Raw genomic sequence first — 17,647 nt, forward strand, 5'->3', positions numbered from 1 at the left:
CAGGTTTTCTATTCCCTCCGCCGCCCCCTCACATCAAACCTGGTCCCAGAGCCCTTTCGCAACGGCGGGATCCCCCTCCCCTTCTCCCACCAAGACGGCCAAGGGGGAGGGTCCCCCCAGGAGAGACCCTCCCACAGAGTCTTTGGCAGCCCTCACCCCTCCCTCGGTTCCCCCCTGGGTGAAGGACCGAGCCCCAAAGAAATGGGTCTGGGGTCTTGGCCCAAGGATGTTGGGATCTGGGAACGAGGAGCGGTGGGGAGGGGGTGATCTGGGGTCGTCCCGGAGCCCCCAATTCCTGCTGATCTTCAGCGCCCCATTCTTGAGTGGGGGGAGAGGGGGACTAGAGTTCCCACCCAAAACGAGCCCCCACCCCCAAGCAAGAGGGGGGACTTCCTCAAACAATAGGGGAGGGGAGACCCTCCACTGCCCCCTCAGCTGCGGAGGGAGGGGCGCTGCCTCCAGAGTCCGGGGGGGGCGGGGGGGACACACGGGACGACATCCTAGCGGGGAGTCGAGGGGAAAAAGCTTCAGCTAGTCCGTCCCAGAGTCCGGTTCTGCCGAGTCCAGTCCGGCTGCCCCTCTTGCAGCCACCTGGCCAGTCGAGGCTCCCGGACCCCCATCGGGAGGGGGCGTGGAGGGTGTGGGGGGGTCCGCGCCGCCCATCAGGGCCCCCCGCTGTAGGAGTAGTCGGCCTTGTTGTGCATCACCAGCTTGTTGTCCACAAAGTAGAAACTGTCCGACTGCGTCTCGTAGGGTGCCGGACCATCTCCTGGACTGGGGGAGAAGCGGGGGGGAGGGGGTCAGCTTGACCGGAGGCAGCCCAAACCCAAAGCGCCAGCCCTCCCCCGTGCCTCCCCCTCCCCCCTTGCTCACTGAGGTCCTCGGAGAGCTGGGGAACTCGTAGATGTGCTCGCAGGTGTTCTTGGAGGACGGGATGCAGAAGCCGAACTGGAAGTCGAAGCTCTTGAGCAGCCGGTCCCGGAAGTAGTGCCTCTCGATCATGCGGAAGTGGCTGATGGGCTTCTCCCCACCGTGAACTCCACCCTGCGGAGGGAGGGGGGAGGGAGGAAGGAAGGAGGGAGAGGGAGGAAAAGGGGGAGTGGAGGGGAAGCAAAGAGGGAGGAGGGAGGGAGGGAGGGAAGGGAAGGAAGAAGAATAGAGAGAGGGAGGAAAGAGGGAGGGAGGGAGGGAAGAAAAGAGAGGGAGGGGAAGCAGGGAGGGAAGAAAGAGGGAGGAGGGAGGGAGGGAGGAAAAGAGGGAGGGAGGGGAAGGGAGAAGAATAGAGAGAGGGAGAGGAGAAAGGGAGAAAAGAAGAGACGGGCTCTCATTCCCAGCTCCAACCAAGCCGGGATTAACTCCCACCGTTGCCCCTAGTTTGCACATCACCTCCAGATCCTACAGTTTGCAATCCCTGGCAGGGACTGGCTCCGCGGCAGCACTCGCATTCAGAGCCCTGGCAGGGTTGGGCCCCGCCTGGAGTGGGGGGGGCTGGGGGCCGGTCTACAGAGGGAAATTCTCAGCCGTCCTTCCGAAACGTTGCCAGGCAGCCTAACCCCCACCCCCCTCCGGCCCAGAATCCCCCTGAGCGCGAAAGAGGGCCAACCCATGGCGAGTGCACAGATCCCACCTGGGAATGATGGGAACTGTAGTCCAGGACTCCTGGAAGGCACCGTGAGCCCAGAAAGTGGGGGTTGCCCCACCCCTGGAGGCTTTCAGGGAGGGACTGGGGGCAGCCGTTCGTCTGGACCGGTCTGGGGTTGGGCTAGATGACCTCCGAGGGGCCCTTCTGAGGGTGCAGGGGCAGGTGGGATAAAGCCAACCCTCCCCCTTTCCGCCCCAAAGGCGGATTCCCTGCGGTGACGGCCCGGCACTTACGTGGCTCCCACTTGCCGCAACCGCAGGAACGCCGGGGTGAACTGGTAGCGCACGAAGCGCCCAGCGTTGGGGTCGCCCTCCTTCTTCCCGCCACGCTCCCGTTCTGGCAGGAGGCAAGAAGAGACGAAGCCCGGTTGCCCCGTGGCTGGAGGGGGGGCCCCCACCCTGCGCTCCCCCTTTTGGAAGGCCATCCTGGCACGGACCTCGCCCAGCCGATCTGCACCCACCCAACACACACACACACACACAACCCCGTCTGCACAAGGGATGCCCTGGCATGGCGGGACTGGCACGCTTCTCTGTGGCACCAGAGACGGAGCCCAGCAGGGTGGGATGAGGGTCTAAGCCAGGGCAGTGCGACCGTGGGCACCTCAACTCCTCCCATTCTCCCTCCCTCCTTCCTCTCTTTCCTTCCTCTCTCCCTCCCCTTCTTTCCTTCCTTCCTCTTTTCTGTCCTCTTGCCCCCTCCTTCCTTCCTTCCCTTCCTCCATTCCCCTCCCCTCCTCCCTCTCTCCCATCTTCTTTCCTCCCTCCGTCTCCTTCCTTCTCCCATCCACCTCTTATCCTTCCTCCCTTCCTCCCCTTCCTGCCCTCCTCTCCTTCCTTCCTTCCTTCCTTCCTTCCTTCCTTCCTTCCTTCCTTCCTTTTCCTCCCTCCCTCCCATCCACCTCTTATCCTTCCTCCCTTCCTCCCCTTCCTGCCCTCCTCTCCTCTCCTCTCCTTCCTTCCTTCCTTCCTTCCTTCCTTCCTTCCTTCCTTCCTCCCACCTCTTATCCTTCCTCCCTTCCTCCCCTTCCTGCCCTCCTCTCCTTCCTTCCTTCCTTCCTTCCTCCTTCCTTCCTTCCTTCCTTCCTTCCTCCTCTCCTCCCTCCCTCCCTCCCATCCACCTCTTATCCTTCCTCTCTTCCTCCCCTTCCTGCCCTCCCTCCTCTCCTCTCCTTCCTTCCTTCCTTCCTTCCTTCCTTCCTCCCTCCTTCCTCCCTCCCTCCCTCCCTCATCCACCTCTTATCCTTCCTCCCTTCCTCCCCTTCCTGCCCTCCTCCCTCTCCTCTCCTCTCCTTCCTTCCTTCCTTCCTTCCTTCTTTCCTTCCTTCCTTCCTCCCACCCACCTCTTATCCTTCCTCCTTCCTCCCCTTCCTGCCCTCCTCTCCTTCCTTCCTTCCTTCCTTCCATCCTTCCTTCCTTCCTTCCTTCCTCCCTCCCTCCCTCCCTCCCTCCTCCCATCCACCTCTTATCCTTCCTCCCTCCTCTCCTTCCTTCCTTCTTTCCTTCCTCCCATCCACCTCTTATCCTTCCTCTCCTCCTCTCCTTCCTTCCTTCTTTCCTTCCTCCCCTCCCTCGCTCCCTGACCTGGCCTAAGAGACCCACAGCCCTGATGGGGCATGGAAGAGCCCCCCATTAACCAGGATCGGCCGCTCTGGCTACCAATGTTGGGGTCCCAGGGGCAAAACCATTTTTTCCCCATCTGTCCTATTTGACCCACTCAACATTTATTGCTTGAAGGGAAAACCGGCAAGGAATTTCCCCACCCAAAATACATCCAGGCCACTCTCTCTGCCACAATCCTCCCCGTGTGGCCAGCACAGGTCACCCTCCACTTGCAACCGTTCGCTTAGTGGCTGTTTGAGACTGATTTTCACACTGAATGACCATCGCAGCCTCCCCAGGGATTGAAATTCGGACTTAGGACGGTGGCCAGGTCACGTGGTCCGTCTTTTGGGGACTTTCTCCCAAGCCAAATCAACGGGAGAAGCCAGACTCACTTAACAACCCTGTTAACCAATTGGTTCACTTAACAACGCTGGCAAGAAACGGTGCAGCCACGGGGCAAAACTTATTTAACGACCGCCTCGCATAGCAATGGAAACTGGGAGCTCCGTTGTGGTCATAAATTGAGGACTCCCTGTAATCCCTCTAACTCCGGGGTCTCCCACCTCGGTCCCTTGAAGACTTGGGGACCTGAACTCCCAGAATTCCCTAGCCAGCAGGCCAGAAGTCATAGGCCCCCTCCCAAAGTCGGTGAAGGAGGGGCGCGGGAAGGGGAGTGGGGGGCCTTCCTGCCCGCTGCCGTCTCACCTGAAGCCGGGGGCTTGGTGATCTCAAAAAGCACCGTGCCGGATTCCATATCCCGGATCTTAAACCGGGTGAAATCGATCTTGAAGACGTTCTCCTCCGGGGTGCACAGGTAATCTGCAGGACGGGGGGAAAAAGCGCCAGTCAGAACGACAGCGGCACGGAAAAGGAATGACTGACGACTGGTCCTCGTACTTAGGACGGTTACAGCATCCTCGCAGCAAAATCCGGGTGCTTGGCAACCAGCAGGCATTGACAAGGATGGTGGCCTTTTACACCTGGGCAGGAAGAGCCAAAGGGACAAGCCCAGGTTAGGCGAGGCCTGGCTCAGCAACAGGGACCTCGGAGTCCTCGTGGACGATCCCTTGACTGGGAGCCAGCCAGGTGCAGCCAGCAGCCAAAGAAGCGAAGGCGATCCTGGGTTGTGTGAACAGAGGCAGAGGATCAAGATCCCATGAAGGGTTAGTACCTCTTTAGAAAGCCTTAGGAAGGCCACACCTGGAATCCTGCAAGCAATTTGGGCCACCCCCTTCCAAAAAAAGATGCTGAGACTTTGGGAAAAGCGCAGAGAAGAGCAACAACTAAGAGGATCGAAGGCCTGGAGACTAAAACGTACGAAGGACGGTTCCGGGAACCGGGAATGTCTCGTCTGACGGAAAAAAGGACCAGGGGAGACAGGAGAGCATCCTCCAGCATCTCAGGGGCTGCCCCAGAGAAGAGGCAGTCAAGCTCTTCTCCAAGGCACCTGAAGAAGGCAGGACAAGAAGCAACGGATGGAAACTCACCCAGGAGAGAAGCAACCTGGAATTGAGGAGGAATTCCCTGAATGTCAGGACAATCAACCAGGGGAACTACTTGCCACCAGAAGTCGTGGGTGCTCCATCACTGGAGATTTTAAAGAAGAGACTGGACCATCACTTACTTGAAATAGTCTAGGTTCTCCTGCTCGAGCAGGGGGCTGGACTAGAAGACCTCCAAGGCCCCTTCCAGCTTTAGGATACTGAGTGCCATGAGATTAGCTTCCCCGGGGCTAAAAGAGATTCTCCGGCCATAAAGTCAGCCCTGCTGGTCCTCTTACTAGCCAAGGTGGGTTCAGAAAACCCGAGCGAATCCAGCTCAACGGCTGCTTGGAGGAGAGCCAAGCTGGGCCCAGACGGAGCTAAACTCTCGGGGTTTGCAATCCGAGGCTCACAAGACTGTCCCGGGGGGTTGGGGGCTTCTTGAGAGCCCCCAAGCAAGGGGAGTCAGGCAGACAAACTTTGGGCCAGAGGAAGCCAGCCGATCGGGGGCAAAGCGGCAGGAAGGCAGGCCAACACCCTCAGTGCCCGTGTCTGCGGGGGGGGGGCATGTCAGAAGAGGGGCTGGTGCGGCCTCCCCCGGCTGCCCACTCTGGGGGGGCTGGGACACGACAACCCCCAAATCCCCTCCCAGTTGACACACACACACACCCACCCCGAGCCCACCTGGCTATGGCTCCCTCTGGCTGGGCCTGCCTGCCAACTGGCTGCCGATGCCCACCCACTGCCATGGCAACCACCTTCCCCTCCCTTGGCCGCAGGGTTGCCATAGCAACCCTGGGGAGCAATGCCCAGAGGTGCCAGAGGGGAGAGCTGGTGAGGGGCCTGGGCAGCCCCCCCCCAAAAGAGCTTAGCACCCCAGGAAATCCTGCGCTCTCCCCCAGGAGCCCCCAGCGGCCCTGCCACCTGTGAGCCCCCCCCACCCCCCTCTTCCGGCTGAGGCTGAACCCAGGGAAGGAGCTCCGGGGGGCTGTTGAGGGAGGGGCTTCCATGGGGCAGCTGTGGCTCCTCCCCAGGGGCAGATTCCATGGTGCACAGCTGGAGGAGGAGGAGGAAGAGGAGGAGGAGGCCTCCAGACCGCAGACCTGGCAGGCACAGGGGTTGCCCAGGCTGGGGGGGCTCTCCACGGAAGTCAGGTGGGAAGAAAGAGGGAAGGGCATCAGCCGGAAAAGGGGGCTGAGCTCTTGGGGGCTGGGAGGGAGGGAGGACAAGATGGGGGCTCTCGCTCCGGCTGGGCAACCGAGCGCCAGGGAGGCTCTCCCGGTCTCCCCGACCTGACGGAAGGGGATAATCGATCGAAAATCCCCCATCGACAGATCATCCCCGGACACAACCACCCTGCCAAGCCGCCTCCTGCACCAGAGACCGCCCGATCCCGGAGACGGAGGGCCAGATCCCGGAGCGCTGGAGCGCCCAATGCCTCTCGCTGGCTTCCCGCGAGCAGCCCAGAGCCCCTCGGAGCACTTAAGCCCCGACCCCCAATCCAATGGCAGAGCGCGGGCTCCCTCCCTGTAGCCCGACTGGGGTGGGATTCAAATTTGGTAACAACTGGTTCTGTGGGCGTGGCTAGGTGGGCGTGGCCATGTAACTGGGTGGCTGTGGCTTTTTGCAGCAATCCCCCATTTTGGGGCCTTCTGGGCTTCAGGAAACGCCTCCTGGGCGAAGCAGTAAGAGAGCGAGGGATCCTGGCACAGCTGATTGTTGGAACAGCTGATCATCCTCTCCTTCCTTCCTCTTCCTCTCCTTCCTTTTCCTCTCCTTCCTTCCTCCTCCTCTCCTTCCTTCCTTCCTCCTCTCTTTCCTTCCTTCCTTCCTTCCTTCTTTCCTTCCTCCTGGGAGAAACAGTAAGAGAGAAGGGATCCCGGCACAAGCTGATTGTTGGAACAGCTGATCATCCTCTCCTTCCGCCTCTCTCCTTCCTTCCTCCTCTTCCTCTCCTTCCTTTTCCTTCCTTCCCTTCCTCCTCCTTCCTTCCTTCCTTCCTTCCTTCCTCCTCCTCTCCTTCCTTCTTTCCTTCCTCCTGGGGGCGAAACAGTAAGAGAGTAAGGGATCCCGGCAAAGCTGATTGTTGGAACAGCTGATCATCCTCTCCTTCCTCCCTTCCTTCCTTCCTTCCTTCCTTCCTTCCTTCCTTCCTTCCTTCCTTCCTTCATACATCCACTCCTTCCTTCCTTGCTTCTCCACTCCTTCCTTCCTTCCTTCCTTCCTTCCTTCCTTCCTTCCTTCCTTCCTTCCTTCCTCTTGGGTGAAGAAGTAAGACAGCGAGGGGATCCTGGCACAGCTGATGATTGGAACAGCTGATCATCCTCTCCTTCCTCCTCTCCTTCCTTCCTCTTCCTCTCCTTACTTCCTCCTCCTCTCCTTCTTTCCTTCCTTCCTTCCTTCCTCTGGGCAAAACAGTAAGAGAGTGAGGGATCCCAGCACAGCTGATTGTTGGAACAGCTGATCATCCTCTCCTTCCTCCTCTCCCTCCTTCCTTCCTCTTCCTCTCCTTACTTCCTCCTCCTTTCCTTCCTTCGTTGGAACAGCTGATCATTGGGAGAGAGAAAAAACGAAATACCTTAAGGACGGACTGGGGAGGAGGGGCGGGCTGGGCGGAGACCTGTATCATGAATTATTAGATAATGGTTTATCAATTAACTGATTGGTGTAACAATTAATTAGTTAATTAACTACTGATTACTGATGCATTGATTAGTATAATTCTTCGGTAGTTATTTATACTGTCTCGTTGATTGCCTAGTTGACTTATGTTGATTGTCTCGTACATCTATAGATTAGTTTAATTGGTCAGAGTGACCTTAATTACTGATTTGTTCACTGATTAATTAGCAACATAATTAATTAATTGATTGCCTATCATATTGAATCATTGTTATTGATTAGTGTAGCACTGATTACCAACAAATAAGAGAGTGATGAATCCATACCAGCAAATAATTCAACATTAATTAATTAATGTTGATTAATTCATTCAACATGGAACACCAACAAATGAGAGGGGCTCAACTAGGCCTCTCCTAAACAAACCCACCAGGCCAGCCAAAGACCCCAAAACCTCCACTACCCAACACCAACGAAAGAGAGACATCGCTACCAACGGCTACCCAAGCGACTCCTGCGTGTGCCTTAAATGTTCTGGAACCATCACTGAAAAGGAGGATCGCATTAAATGCTGCTACCTGTGTGACAACACCGGCCACCTCACCTGCTTAACATTAATCTAACGCCCAGCCCATCTCCATCAGCTACCTATGAGGAAGGGGGAGGAAGGAAAGGGGGGGGGAGGGGAGGAAAGAGGGGAGAGGAGGGAGGAAGGAACGTGAGGGGAGGGAGGAGGAGGAGGGAGGGAGGAAAGGAGGAAGAGGGAGGGAGGGAGGAAGGGAAGAAGACCGGGTAGGAGGAAGGAAGGAGGGGAGGGGAGGGATGAAGAGGGGAGGGAGGGGGAAGGAGGAAGAGAGGAGGGGAGGGAAGAAGGAAGAAAGGAGGGAGGAAGAAGGGAGGGAGAGAGGGAGGAAGGAGGGAGGTGCAAGGGAGGGAGGGAGGGATGAGAAGAGGGGAGGGAGGGAGGAAAGGGGTAAGGGAGAAAGGGAGAAGAGGGGACGGTGGAGGGGAGGGAGGAGAAAAGGGAGAGGGAGGAGTGGGGAGTGAGTGAATGAGGAAGGAGGGGGAAGGAGGGGAGGGGAGGGAGGAAGGAAGGGAGGAAGAGGAAGGGAAGAGGAGGGGGAGGGAGGGAGGAGAGGGGAGGGAGGAAGGCAGGATGGGAGGAATGGAGAAGAGGGGGGATTAGGACCCTCCCATCTCCCCCCAGGCTTCCAAGACTGCTGGGAGTCTGGAGACCCCTGGGGTTGCTTCCTTACAAACCAAGGATCCGCCTGGATCCCCAGCCTGGATCCCTCGGTGCCCCCCAGCCCCCCCTCCCTACCAGCCCAGCCTCCTGAGAGGCTGCCAGGGGGGCCATGAGTGACCCCACCCGCTGCTAAGGGTCCGGGTTTGGCTGAGCTGGCTGAGCCCTTTTCGATCCAGACCTCGCTGGGGGCCAGCCAAGGGCCTCCCCCCCACCCCAATAATCCTGAAGACCATTTGAGGATCTAAGGGCCCCAAAAGGTCTTTGAGGTCACTTAGTCCACCTTCAAGTTTAAGCAGCTTAGGGGTTTGCTGCCGTGGCCCCTTTAAGACTTGTGGACTTCAACTCCCCGGGGAATTCTGGGAGTTAAAGTCCACAAGTCTCCAAGAAGCCAAGGATGGGGAATCCTGGCTGAGGGGAATTGGGACACCCGCATCCAGCCAAGGGGAGCCCGCCTGCCCTCAAGATCTGACCTCCTGCCCGTGTGGACGCAGAGAGAGACAGAGCCATCCCGGTCTCCTTTGGTGTGAGACCCCTTGAGGTCTTCAGAGGGCGTTCATCTCGCCTTGGTGCCCTTTCCCCACGCTCCCCTCTCTCTCTTCCGCACCGTGTCCCCGATTATCCTGGGTCTGTCCACCCTTCTCCTCCGGGCATAGGATTTGGGGAGGGGGGTCTATCCAAAGAAAAACCGAGTAGAGGCACAACTTTGGTCTGCGGACATTGGACACCTGTGGGGGGGGTCTCCAAACGTGGCCCCTTTAAGACTTGGGGACTTCAACTCCCACAATTCCCCAGGGCCGATGCCACAGCTCTGAAACGTTTCGTTCAGGACGTTACAGCCTTTTATTTTTATTTATTTAGTTGCATTCCATCTCTATTATTTCAATGGTCATTTATAGAAGGCGGCAAAAACACACATAATACTCCTTCTTCCTCCTATTGTCCCACGACAACAACCCTGTGAGATAGGTTGGGCTGAAAGTGAGGGATTGGCCCAAAGTCACCCAGCCAGCTTTCATGCCTAAGGTGGGACTAGAACTCCCAGCCTCCTGGGGATTGGCCCAATATCTCCCAGCCGGCTTTCCTGCCTGAGGCGGGACTAGAACCCCCAGCCTCTTGGGGATTGGCCCAAAGTCACCCAGCCGGCTTTCGTGGCTGAGGCGGGACTAGAACTCCCAGCCTCCTGGTGATTGGCCCAAAGTCACCCAGCCGGCTTTCGTGGCTGAGGCGGGACTAGAACTCCCAGCCTCCTGGGATTGGCCCAAAGTCCCCAGCCGGCTTTCCTGCCTGAGGCGGGACTAGAACCCCCAGCCTCTTGGGGATTGGCCCAAAGTCCCCCAGCCGGCATCCGTGGCTGAGGCGGGACTAGAACTCCCAGCCTCCTGGTGATTGGCCCAAAGTCACCCAGCCGGCTTTCGTGGCTGAGGCGGGACTAGAACTCCCAGCCTCCTGGGGATTGGCCCAATATCTCCCAGCCGGCTTTCCTGCCTGAGGTGGGACTAGAACCCCCAGCCTCTTGGGGATTGGCCCAAAGTCACCCAGCCGGCTTTCGTGGCTGAGGCGGGACTAGAACTCCCAGCCTCCTGGTGATTGGCCCAAAGTCACCCAGCCGGCTTTCGTGGCTGAGGCGGGACTAGAACTCCCAGCCTCCTGGGGATTGGCCCAAAGTCCCGCAGCCGGCTTTCGTGGCTACGGCGGGACTAAAACTCCCAGCTTCCTGGTGATTGGCTCAAAGTCCCCCAGCCGGCTTTTGGAGCTGAGGCGGGACTAGAACTCATGGTCTCTTACTTTCTAGCCTTAATCACTACTAGATGAAACTCTCTTTATCGTTACGGTCCTTCCAAGAGCCTCCCAATAGCCAAAGCACCAAAAAAAGAACGTTGGCAGGAAACGGGAATGTCTCGTCTGACGGGAAGAAGGACCAGGGGAGACAGGAGAGCATCGTCCAGCATCTCAGGGGCTGCCCCAGAGAAGAGGCAGTCAAGCTATTCTCCAAAGCACCAGAAGGCAGGACAAGAAGCACCGGATGGAAACTCACCCAGGAGAGAAGCAACCTGGAATTTAGGAGGAACTTCCAAACAGGGAGGACAATTAACCAGTGGAACTGCTGGCCACCAGAAATCGTGGCTGCTCCATCACTGGAGGCTTTTAAGAAGGGACTGGACAGCCACTGGTCTGGAATGGGATCGGTTCTCCTGCTTGAGCAGTGGGGCTGGACTAGAAGACCTCCAGGGTCCCTTCCAAGCCAGAAGCTCCCTTGCCCAGGCAGAGGGTGCGTGCCTGGGGCCAATTTGCACAGCCTGCCTCCCCCCTCATCGTCTCCCTGACACCTGCCAATCACCGGCCGGGTTACAAGCCCGAGAGGCAGGGACACCTCCAGCTCGGCCGGTTGCGAAACCTCCTCCCGGCAGCCTCCCACCAACCGCCTCGCGCTGCTGCAGCTGCGACTCATTTCCTTTTGCCGAAGCCACAACCTCTCATTGCCAAACCAAATCTCAATGCCATTCGGAACGCAGGCAGAGTCGGAAGGGACCTTGGAGGTCTTCTAGTCCAGCCCCTTGGCTCAAGCCGTCGTCCTAACAGAAGGGGTGTCCAACTTTGGAACTCTAAGCCTTGTGGGCTTGTGAACTCCCAGAAATGGCTGCGTAGACTCTTAAAAAACCTCCAGCGACGGAGCGCTGGATATTCTCTGACAGAACATAGAATAACTGAGTTGGAAGGAACCTTATAGGTCATCTAGTCCGGGGGTCGTCAGCCTTTTGGACCTCAGGGACCCTCAAAGTCATCATTTTATATCCTGCAGGCCACTAATATGAATTTTGACTGATGGTGGCTGCAAGAAAAACGTCTGCAGGAATATCCCCACCCTGTTTTCCTACCGATCGATCGTTCTTTATTTGGGATGGCAGGAGACCGTCTCCAGCTCCGTTCTCGGGGGAGAGAGGAGAGACTTTTGGCTTCGTGCAAGGAAAGCAGCAGAAGCCGCAGAAGTCTTTCTTTCTCTCCCCCAAACTCCGCCAGAAATGAGTCTTTGTGAGCCTCTTGGGGCAGGAGGCCTTGCAGGGTCCCAAAGACTAATTTCTGCTGGAGTTTGGGCGAGAGAAAGAAAGACTTTGGCTGCTTTCCTTGCGTGCAGCCAAAAACAGAAGAAGAAAGAAGCGGAAAGAAGCAGCCCGGTGGACAGGAGAGGCGCATGGGGCGAGTGGGGCAAGTCCCTCCCCCTCCCCCCTTTCCCCCTCCCCTCCCTCCGTGTTGTCCGCAATGCAAGCAACGCAAGCCTTGTGTTCCCGTGGGCCATGTGGGCAGCGCAGCCTGGATTAATGGATTAATTGCTTTCGGGGGGGGGGGGACGGACATTTCTCTGCAGACCACCAAAATTTTCTTGTGGACCACAGTGGTCCCCGGCCCACCGGTTGGCAACCACTGTTCTAATCTAACCCACTGCTGGAGCTGGAGAGCCTATACCAGACGTGTCCAATTTTGGGAACTTTAAGACTTGTGGACTTCAACTCCCAGAATTCCCCATCCAGCACAGTACAGCTGCCTGGGGAATTCTGGGAGTTGAAGTCCACAAGTCTTAAAGTTCCCAAAATTGGACACCCTTATTCTTATTCCAGTCCAAATAAAATGGCAGTCCGAAAAGTTTCAAATTCCGCTGTATGAATAGGATCGCCATTGCGAGGGGCAACTCTGCGCCCCAGGCCAAAATGGTAATTTTTTAAAAAATTTGAATTTGAATTCAGTCACAATTTCAGGCATTTGCACGCCTTCGGCTCTTTCCTCTGTTCCAACCAGCAGCCGAGAAGTTGTGCAAAACCAGGAAATGTCTCACAGCTATTTCTGCTTCGAGGGTGACGTCATTTCCAGACAGAACCAGACCGAAAGGGGCTTTGTTCTGAACGAATAAATTTCATAGTTTAAAGAAATTAAATAGAGTAACAAGTGGAACATTAAAGAGAGGTCCAACCTGGAATTAAGGAGAAACTTCCAGACAGGGAGAACCATTAACCAGCGGAACTACTTGCCTCCAGAAGTTGTGGATGCTCTAACACTGGAGGTTCTTAAGAAGAGACTGGCGTGGACAATCACCTGTCTGAATAGGGCTGGTATAGGGTCTCCTGCTTCAGCAGTGGGGTTGGACTAGACGACCTCCAAGGTCCCTTGCACCAATGTTCTATTATTAATGTGCACAACAGAACAATCTCGAAACCACCGCAAAGGCAGACAAGTTGTGCCCCACCAAAAACTGCCAGGAAAAAGAATAGACAATAAGGAGACAGACCAGTTTAGAGCTGAGTTTTACAGATTAACAGAGTGGGAAGGGACCTGGTAGGTCATCTAGCCCAACCCACCGCCACCCAAGCAGGAGACCCTCCACCATTTCTGACAGATGGGAGTCCAGTCTCTTCTTGAAAGCCTCCAGGGATGAAGCTCCCACAACTTCTCTTCCGTGGGTCAATTGTTCAGAAAATTCCTCCTTATTTCCAGGTTGAATCTCTCCTTGTTCCGTTTCCATCCATTCTTCCTTGTCTGGCCTTCAGGTGCCTTGGAGAATAGCTTGACACCCCCTCCTCGCTCCTCCCTGGCACCTCTTGGCAGCTGCCAGCTCCAGAAGATGCCCCCCTCCCCAGGCCCTGCTCAGTGACCCCCACCCACCTCAGGAAGACAGGATTACGCCCCACCTCAAAGGGATTTGGGCAAGGTAAGTTCATTAGCCAAGGACTCCAAATAGACCGCTGATCCGTCAAGGAAAAACGGCCGGGCGGGGTGACCGGAGCCGCCTCAGGGCCCCCAGCCCTTCCAGAAAGTCAGGGGGCAGCCGCTGTGGTTGCCCACCTACCGACCCAGGAAACCAGGCCACGCACTCGCTAAGTTCGGCCATCCTGCATGCCCGAAAATATGCACCACCAACAAGCAAATATTTGCAATTCACACATTCTGGCTGGCTTCCAAAACAGACCTGGGCACTTTTTTTATGCCCCATGGGCCCTATCAGGCCCATCTGTGCAGGTAGTCCTCGACTTACAACGGTTCATTTAGTGACCGCACTGAAAAAGAGGACTTATGCCCGTTTTTCACACTTAATGACCATTTTTTTCACACTTATGACCACTGCAGCATCCCCATGCTGGTCAGGCAATCAAATTTGGACACTTGGACACTGACTCATACTTATAACGGTTGCAGCGTCCCCAGGGACCCCTTTTGCGACTTTCTAAGAAGCAAAGTCAATGGCGGAAGCCGGATTCACTTAACAACTGTGTGACTCATCTAACAACTGCAAGGGTTCACTTAACGACCGTTGTCAGGCATTTTCTCAAAGTTTCCTTTTTATGAGAGCAATAATGGCTTCCAAATAGCAGGAAAAGTCAAAAGTGGGAAAAAACAAATGTTTCGCTTAGCAACATCAATTCTGGGCTCCGTCGTGGTCGTAAGTCGAGGACTATCTGCGTTGCTTTTATTTTGAAGGTCAGCTGCTAATTCCCCCCCTCCCCGCATGGACGTAGGTGTGATTGTGCACACCTTACACACCTTCCCAGCCCTCCACAACAATCCCAATTTCTCAAGTGGCCCCGTGGGGAAATTAAATGGCTCATCCCCGGTTCCAGGATGGCGCAGCTGGGCAACAGGGCACTCAGCCACGGACGCCCAACAGGTGCCACCAGCATGGTGACCTCCAGTAAATGACACGAATTGTCACTGGTGTCAGAGCGGAACAAGTGAGGTCATTTCCTCCCCCCCAGGGGAGAGAGAGAGAGAGAGAGAGCTGCTTGCACAGAATGAAACGAGAAAAAGAAAGAAATGTTCTGATTTTAGGTGGCAGGTGAGAATTTATTGTCAGGGTGCATCAAGCACAATTCCGGCTTTTTTTCGGACAGAGCGTGTGACTTTCTCCCCCACAGTTATGGTGCAAGTAATGTTTCCCGACCTTGGCAGCTTTCAGAGGGTGGACTTCAACTCCCAGAATCCTCCAGCCGGCATGCGGAGTTGAAGTCCATTCATCTTAAATTAGGGTCTCCAACCTTGGAGTTGGGAGTTCTGGGAGTTGAAGTCCTCCAGGCTTAAAGTGGCCAAGGTTGGAGACACCCCCCGATTTAAGGATGAACGGACTTCAACTCCGCACGCCGGCTGGGGAATTCTGGGAGTTGAAAGTCCACCCTTTGAAAAGCGGTTCAAGTTGAAAAACACCCTTGCGGAGTAAAAACTACACTGCCAATCACCCAGGGACCCTCATGAGGTCTCCAAGCCCGCCTGTGAAGTGGCTTAATGCTGGGGTGCAAGTGGAGGCCACCCGGTGCCCGCTGGGTGTCCTCTGGCAGTCGAGGATCTTCCGGGAGGCCATTGGCAGAACCGGGCGGGATTAAGGATTTGCCGAGGTCTGTCAGGACGATTTGAAAGACGAGGCTCACCGCTAAATAAGATGCTCGTTGGCTGCCCCCGAGTCTCCTTCCGATCCACTCCCCACCCTCCCTAATGCCCAGTAATCTTGGACTGACCTCACGGCACAGGAGGGATGCACCTGCTACTTTCGGGGTGGGGGGTTGGGGGGTTTAAGCCAGGGCCAGGCCAGGCCTTGGAGGGCAGAGCTGCCAGGGCTCAGGAAAGGGGGGGTCTCTAAACCAGGGGCAGCCACCGCTTGGCAGCCCCCTCAAAGCTCCTCTCTCGGGGCTGGAGACCACCCCCCAGGCTCCCATCTGCGGCAGCCTTTCCCAGGAGAACCCAGGGTGTGTGTGTGTGTGTGTGTGTGTGTGTGGGGAGATGCTCCCCACCTGTAGATTCTCCCTTTGGGAAACTGGGTCAATCTTTGCACTGGAGGGGTGTGTGTGTGTGTGGGTGGGTAGGTGTCCCATGGGCTGCCTTGACCCAACCCCAAGAGTTCTTTCTCGGGGTTCACACAACCGCAGCTTAATCCTGCTTAAGACTCAGGGGCTTAGCCGAGGGTCAAGGCGGGCCAAGAGCCCTTGGGAAGAGGAGGCCCGGGAGGGGCAGCTTTTGGGGGCCAGGCTCTGCCGGGGGGCTCGGAAGAGGAAGCGGGCCGGGCCCCCAAACCCCAAAGAACCTGGGAGACGCCCAACGCGCCCCGCTTCCCCTCGGCCGCGCCTCCGCCCGGAGGAGCCTCTTCCGCGGGGCCCGGCTGGCAAGGGGCCCCCTCGCCCTCCCGGGGCCGGCCGAGAGGCTGCAGCCCCCCGCGCTTCCCCGGCCACGAGCAACTTCTTGCTCCGGCCCCGGACCGGCGAGGGGGTGGGTGGGCCCGGACGCCCCCCTCATGCCGGCGAAAGCAGCCCCGCCGGAGGAGGGGGACCCCTCTCAGGACCGCCCCCGGAGGCTCTGCGCGCCTTGCGCCCGAAGCGGCGCAGCGCAGCGCAGCCCGGCTGGCTCCCTCCCTCCCTCCCCTCCCTCCGGCGGGGGTCCCGAGCCTGCCCGCCGCCCGCCTCACCTGAAGTGATCTTGCCCAGCCCCAGCACGTCCTCGGGGCTGATGCTCGCCTGCGCAGCAGCTCCTCCTCGGTGCACAGGCCGGCGGTGGCGGCGGCGGCTGCGCCCGCTCCGGCTGCCCGTTGCTCGCGGCGCCGCTGCTGCCCTTCTTCACCTTCATGGTGCCGCCGCTGCCGCTGCCGGTGCCGGTGCAGATGCTGCTGCTACTGCAGCCGCCGAGACTGGAGCCCTCGGAGCTGCGCGCACCCGGCCGCCGCCTCCGCTCCTCCTCCTCCTCCCTCCTGTCCGCCCGGCCTAAGCCCTGGGCGGCTGCAAATCCTCCCCTTCGGCCGGGCTCCGCCCCGGAGGGAGGACCAGGGCGCCCCGGAGCACGTGCAGAGCGCCGCCCACCGGCTGAGAGAGAGAGGAGGGGGGGGGGGTGCACACGCCCCTGGTCGTCCAGGGATGGCGGGGCAAAGCGGCCCCTGGGCATGTGCAGAGGGCTCAGCTTGTGGGTGGGTGGGCTTGCCCCGCGGCCGCTGGAGGTTTTCAAGAAGAGATCGGTCGGAAATGGGGGTCTAGGGTCTCCTGCTTGCGGGGTGGGTGGGTGGGTGGGTTTGGACTAGATGACCTCCGAGGTCCCTCCCAACTCTGTTCATCTGTAATATCTGCCTGGGATGCTTCTCTCTTTGCTAAGTCGCCTTGCCTTTCCAAAACCCTCCGGCCTCTTCGGAGCCAGTCCCAGGTTTGTTGAATCCTGGTTTGTTGAATCAACCACATTGACTTCAAACAAGCTAGACCGGAGATGTCCACCCTTGAAGACCTCTGGACTTCAATTCCCAGGATTCCCCAGGTGGGAGACCCTCCGGTCTGCTGGCTGGGGAATCCTGGTAGTTGAAGTCCACAAGCCTCAACGTGGCCAAGGTTGGATTCCCACTCTAGACTGCAAATCTCCGTTTGCAAATCCTCATTTCTGGATCCGTGCAGAACGGCGTACAGCTTTGTGGCAACACCACCGCAGCTCCACAGATATGGCCGGGGCGGGGGGGTCTGCCTTGCACCCCTTCCATCAAGCAACGCCACTAAGTGGGACCCTGCAGTGGTGTCCTCTCTCTCTGGTAGCCCCTGCCCTCTGCAACCCCAACAGGTGCAGGTGTACTCCCAATCGGTCGGCATCAAAGTCCTGGGCTGTTCCCCAGGGATCTGGGTGCGAGGTCAGGCTGCAATGCCGTTTTATGAATGTGGTGTGTACCATTTCTCCACGGTTGGGGCCCAGAATCGCTGCTACGGTGTCTCTGACTTGGTTGGATCCACTGATCCTCTATTGATCCCCCAAGGTAACTTGTCAGACAGGCAGTTTGGTCTAGTGGTGAGGGCCGCAGAGTGGAAAATGGGAGTTCTAGTCCCGCCTTAGGCAGGAAAGCCGGCTGGGTGACTTTGGGCCAATCACCAGGAGGCTGTGAGTTCTAATCCTGCTTTGGGCCCAAACCTCAGCTGGGTGACTTTTAGCTGGTTGCTGTGATGCAGAAAAGAGGAAACGGAAGGTATATCGGATATATTTGTCGCCTTGGGTTACTTGTAAAAAGAATAAATGCAAGAGACAAATAAATAAAATTGCCCACAGGCCGCAAGTTTGGACA

At 57.5% G+C, this 17,647-nt stretch overlaps 1 protein-coding gene across 1 annotated transcript; it reads right to left on the reverse strand.

Moving 5' to 3' along the window:
• Window positions 1-526: 526 nt before the first annotated feature.
• On the reverse strand, window positions 527-16,260 carry UNC119 (unc-119 lipid binding chaperone). The gene is given in 10 exon segments (XM_087924084.1): window positions 527-754; window positions 757-774; window positions 874-891; window positions 894-1,031; window positions 1,034-1,044; window positions 1,876-1,978; window positions 3,952-4,065; window positions 16,031-16,081; window positions 16,084-16,152; window positions 16,155-16,260. Coding segments are annotated over 10 exon segments (648 nt in total). The 5' UTR covers window positions 16,189-16,260; the 3' UTR covers window positions 527-662.
• Window positions 16,261-17,647: the final 1,387 nt, after the last annotated feature.

The sequence above is a fragment of the Pseudonaja textilis genome, chromosome 1 (assembly GCF_049901715.1).
Source record: "Pseudonaja textilis isolate UNSWEBS1 chromosome 1, rPseTex1.2, whole genome shotgun sequence".
Taxonomy (NCBI): Eukaryota; Metazoa; Chordata; class Lepidosauria; order Squamata; family Elapidae; genus Pseudonaja; species Pseudonaja textilis.